Source organism: Helianthus annuus, chromosome 13 (assembly GCF_002127325.2).
Source record: "Helianthus annuus cultivar XRQ/B chromosome 13, HanXRQr2.0-SUNRISE, whole genome shotgun sequence".
In the NCBI taxonomy this organism is placed as follows: domain Eukaryota; kingdom Viridiplantae; phylum Streptophyta; class Magnoliopsida; order Asterales; family Asteraceae; genus Helianthus; species Helianthus annuus.
In genome coordinates, this window is record NC_035445.2 from 71,308,653 (window position 1) to 71,313,976 (window position 5,324).

General features: G+C 39.1%; 2 protein-coding genes across 2 annotated transcripts; both read left to right on the forward strand.

Annotated features, from left to right (window-relative positions):
• The first annotated feature begins 1,614 nt into the window (after positions 1-1,614).
• On the forward strand, positions 1,615-3,265 carry LOC110898124 (capsanthin/capsorubin synthase, chromoplastic-like). Its single transcript, XM_022144876.2, has one exon. It carries the CDS (start codon positions 1,692-1,694, stop codon positions 3,183-3,185), a length of 1,494 nt encoding a protein of 497 aa, XP_022000568.1. The 5' UTR covers positions 1,615-1,691; the 3' UTR covers positions 3,186-3,265.
• Positions 3,266-3,861: 596 nt separating this feature from the next.
• LOC110898125 (casparian strip membrane protein 1) lies at positions 3,862-5,324 on the forward strand. Its single transcript, XM_022144877.2, has 3 exons — positions 3,862-4,175; positions 4,255-4,378; positions 4,928-5,324. Exons 1-3 carry the CDS (start codon positions 3,877-3,879, stop codon positions 5,141-5,143), a joined length of 639 nt encoding a protein of 212 aa, XP_022000569.1. The 5' UTR covers positions 3,862-3,876; the 3' UTR covers positions 5,144-5,324.

A 5,324-nucleotide genomic window follows, 5' to 3' on the forward strand; every position in this document is an offset into this window, starting at 1 on the left:
GGAGTAACAAGTTGGACCTGGTCTTGGCAACGTTACTAAGGAATATCCCACGGCTATTTCGCACACGTTTGACTGAAAATGGACGTTGTGGAGAACGTGGGAGCATGGCACGAATTTCGGATAGTTTGTTAGCGTAGTTAACTTCTATTTTTAAAGGGGTAACGAGCTAGTAGTTCGAACACTTGGCTAATTTCAGCTACACACACTCGAACAATTGCACTCTCAAGCATACAGCAGAACACTTAACAGTTTTCACACATTCTTGCACGATATACCATAGTGATCCTTGTACCTAGCTCGTTACTGTCCGAAGTTGTAAACATTTGTTGGTTAATTTGAACTTGGTGATCGGTAGTTTCCATCACCCGAGGTTTTTTATGTCGGAGATCAATCATTGATCAAGGGCTTTTTCCTCGTATAAATCTTTGTGTCAATTGTGCAAATTACATCTAAGTGATCCTTATCATTGTTCCTCGTTTCAAGCATGATACCCCGTAACTAAAAGTTTGGTTGCATTATCCTCATCAGATTTTTGACCAAAACACTAATACCCAGCTTCAATACAAAACCTAGAAGACTGAGCAAAGCATAAGAAAAGTTTATAGAGCATAAAACAAAGGGGAACCAAGCTGTTTTGGCTGAATAATAACAATTTTTGTTAAGAAAAATTAGGGTTCAAGGCTTGTATAATGATTAATTGATGATATCTAATGATTAATTGATGATATCTTCCATTTTTTGGATGCAGGAGTACACTAAACTGGTCTTTGCAAAGCATGAATATAGAAGACGAAAGAGAAGAAAAGTAATTTGATACTAACCTACTAACCTAAACAGCAAGCCGTTGAGAGATATTGACAGCAACAATGGTTGGAAGATGGCGAGAGCAAGCAAGATAAAATGGAGATGGTGAGAGCAGATTGATGAAAGATCTGGAAGAAAACCCTAGCCACATACTTTTCTAAAGCGTACGACTTCTCTGTTGAAGGGGCATTAGTGTCTTTTGACTGATGTACCGACCTTTATCTTTAAGAATAAGGGTAATTCCTTTTGCCAATGGAGGGCTTGTTGGAAGTTAAAAAAAAGAGTTAATTACATAGTTAGTCCATCTGGTTTATACAAAGTAACAATCTAAGGTATTAATAGTTTAACCTTATTAGAGGGCTAACTTTCCATTTTTTAACATGTGGGGGTATTAACGTTAATTCCCTAGTTAATTATTAGTACCTTAGATTGATAGTTTGTGTAAACCACAGGTACTAACTATGTAATTAATACCCCACATGTTAAAAAATGAAAAGTTAGTACCCCAGGAAGTGATTTTAAACTATTAGTATCTTAGATTGTTATTTTGTGTAAACCACAAGAACTAACTATCTAACTAACTCTAAAAATATTAAAAAAAAAGGAAGAAATGAGGGCTTGTTGGAAGTTAAAAAAAAATTAAAAAAAAAAGAAGAAATAAACCATCGTAAATGAAAACTTGGAGTTATGCCAAGTTTCTACGGAACAACCAACCAAATTTAGAAGCTCAACCGAAATCCGGACATCCAGCACGACATGTTGTTTTGAGATAACGTTAAAAGCGCATCATTTCCATAGTATTCAACAAGATCCGTTTCTGTCTTTCATTATAAACTCTCTCTCTACAACAAAAAAAATAACACTTTCTCTCTCATCTTTAACCTCCAATGGAAGCTCTAATCACTCCATCATCCCCTTCACTTTCACTCTCAAAAAAGCTTTATTCATCTTCCTTTTCACCATTAACAACCTCAACAAGCCCATTCTTGTTTCCAAAGCCCCACAAGTATCTTACTCAAAGAGTCCACACAAGCAAGTTTGGCAACTTTCTTGATTTGATCCCAGAAAACAAACAAACCCCTATTAAACTTGACATCAATTGGCTCGACCCGTCAACCAAAGCCCGGCTGGACGTTATTGTGATCGGTGCGGGTCCAGCCGGGCTTTGTCTGGCTGAACGGGTCGCGCGACATGGGGTCCGGGTCTGTTGTATTGACCCGGACCCGCTTTCGATGTGGCCGAATCATTATGGGGCTTGGGTTGATGAGTTGTCATGCTTGGGGCTTGATTCTTGTTTTGACAAAACTTGGCCTATGGCTTCTGTTCATGTTGATGATTATAAAACTAAGTATCTTGATCGGCCGTACGGCCGAATAAACCGAAAGATGTTGAAGATGAAGTTGATTGGTGGGTGTGTGTCAAATGGGGTTAAGTTTCATAAAGGGAAAGTGTGGAAGATTAATCATCAAGAGTTTGAGTCTTCAGTTGTTTGTGATGATGGGAATGAGTTTAAAGCAAGTTTGATTGTGGATGCAAGTGGTTTTGCAAGTTCTTTTGTGGAGTATGATAAGCCTAGAAACCATGGGTACCAAATTGCTCATGGGATTTTGGCAGAAGTTGAAAACCACCCTTTTGATCTTGACAAGATGTTACTCATGGATTGGAGAGATTCCCACTTGGGAAACGAGCCGGATTTACGGGTTCAGAATTCGAGAATCCCGACGTTTTTATACGCGATGCCGTTTGATTCAAACTTGGTGTTTCTTGAAGAGACTTCATTGGTTAGCCGGCCGGTTTTGTCTTACAAAGAGATTAAACTAAGAATGGTGGCAAGGTTAAGGCATATGGGTATTAAAGTTAAGAGAGTGATTGAGAGCGAGAAGTGTTTGATTCCGATGGGTGGGCCACTGCCAGTGATCCCTCAACCCGTGATGGGGATTGGTGGAACTGCTGGGTTGGCCCACCCATCGACAGGGTATATGGTGGCCAGGACACTAGCCCTGGCCCCAATCCTGGCTGACTCAATCGTTGAGTGCCTTGGTTCGACCAGAATGATCAGAGGTCAACCGCTTTATCATAGAGTATGGAACGGGTTGTGGCCTATTGAGAGACGATTAACAAGAGAGTATTACCGATTTGGGATGGAGACGCTTTTGAAGCTTGATTTGAAAGGAACAAGAAGCTTTTTCGATGCTTTCTTTGATTTGAATCCGGAATATTGGCATGGATTTTTGTCATCAAGATTGTCACTTATGGAACTTGCTATGTTAAGCTTGTCATTATTTGGGCATTCATCAAATTTATCAAGATTTGATATTGTCACAAAGTGTCCTGTTCCTTTAGCCAAGATGATGGGCAATCTAGTTGTTGAGTCCATTTGATTTTGGACCAATATTATTATGCAGATTTTTATCAAATTTATCACTATTTTCATTTTGTAAACATTAGAGTTTATGCTTCTCATTAGTGTCCAGAGCATAATTCAAGAGAAGTGATTGGCATTAGTTATAAATTTAAAATTTAAAAGAGAGAGAAGAAAGGATTATAGAAGATAATCTTGACCCATTCCCTAAACAACTAATCATTGAGTTGTATTTTGTCTCTAACAGGTCATAAAGGTAAAGTTTCAAAACTTTGCTGGAATGAAAACGGGTCAAATAGGCTAACAGGGTTAAACAGAACAACACGTACCCATTTTTTGTATGCTCGTTTATATGAACACATGCCAATTCGAGTTGTATTTGGTTTTAAAATCAAACGTGTCACAAGGGTGTGTAACAGGTCAAAAGTCGTCCACTGTTTATTTAAATGTTTACAAGGTACTAAATCCTTTTAATTAAATAATTACCTTTTTTTATAAAATCAACTAGTTATTTAATTCTTAACATTTCTTAATAATTATCATGAAAATCAAATCCAAACACCAAATTTCACTCATATTACTGAAGTGGAGCAAGTTGCCAACAACTCCTAAGTCCTAACCAATCCATCATATCTAATTCTCTATGCATTACATGCATAAATGCACCCCAACTCCCTAGAAACCTTTCAAATCTAAGCACAACAGTTTCTATGGATACAAGTAATTCAACCAAAGAAACTGGCGACATCCCTATCCCGGTGACTAGTTCCAAGTCATCGAAGGCGGCCCCTCCTCCAGTCGTAGCGGCAAAAGCCAAGAAAACCGCCAAACAACCGCTAGTGTCAGGGTGGAAAAGGGGTCTTGGCATCATTGACTTCATTTTAAGGATATGTGCCATTGCTGCGGCCCTAGCGGCTGCTACCGCTATGGGCACCACCAGCCAACAACTCCCCTTTTTCACCCAGTTTTTTCAGTTCAAAGCTGATTACGATGACCTCCCCGCTTTCACGTAATCCCATGGGTAATTTGGTAATTTCACGTGTCGTTATATGTTTTTATGACAAAGATATTTTGTTGTTTATATGTAGGTTTTTCGTGATTGCAAATGCCATGGCTGGTGCTTACTTAGTACTCTCGTTGCCATTTTCTATCTTGTGCATCGTTCGACCACATATCTTAGGAGCTAGGTTGATGCTCCTTGTTTTCGACACTGTACGTCATATAAACTTTTTATACCGTGTTGCTACATCGTTTGTTGGGGTCAGGAGAGAAGTCCCTAGATTAGGCCTCCTTTTATAGGATATCATGTAGGCTAGAATAGGCCTAATCGGTCAGGTATCATTCTGGCCAAAGCCCAAAAAATTGGCCCAATCCTAACATGGGTCACCAAATATTGGGCTTAGGCCCAAATCTAATCCAGCCCACACGCTCTCCTAACTCAGGCACTTCTCTCCCACCCCAATAAACTATTGTTCGTCTTACGCTCATGTAAATGAATGCTGACGTCATCAGCCCCAGAACGTTATGGCGTTGTAATTTAGGTTACGGGGATGTAAGAAGTCGTATACGATTTTTTTTAAAGTTTCATAAAAATAAATTTTCAATTTTTTTTTTCAAAAAACTCAAAAAATTTTCAAGTTCCCATGACTCAAGCTGGTTCTCATTTTAACCATTCCCTACAGAATAGAATACTGTCATTTCTTCATTGCAGAAAGTATTAACTGATTAGTCATATTTGGTCAAACTTTGCATGCACTGCAGGTTGCAGTGCCATTGGTGACTGCTGCTGCATCAGCGGCTGCGTCAATAGTCTACTTGGCACACAATGGCAACTCGGACGCAAATTGGGTGGCGATCTGTCGACAGTTCAACGACTTCTGCCAGCGCGTTAGTGGAGCTGTGGTGGCGTCCTTTATAACTGCACTCCTGTTTGTAGTCCTTGTTGCTGTGTCTGCAGTGGCTCTTCGGCGAAAGTGAACGACAAACGAAAGTGGCTATTTCTGTCAATCATGTTTTTTCATATTATGTTTTTTTTGTGATCAACAAATGAAAGTGTGATTCTGGATCTTTATCATCGTATGTATTTGTCAGTAAGTAGTTTTTTTCCAGTTTGTTAACGATTAATATATATTAATAGTTAACACAAGTTTGGGCTGAA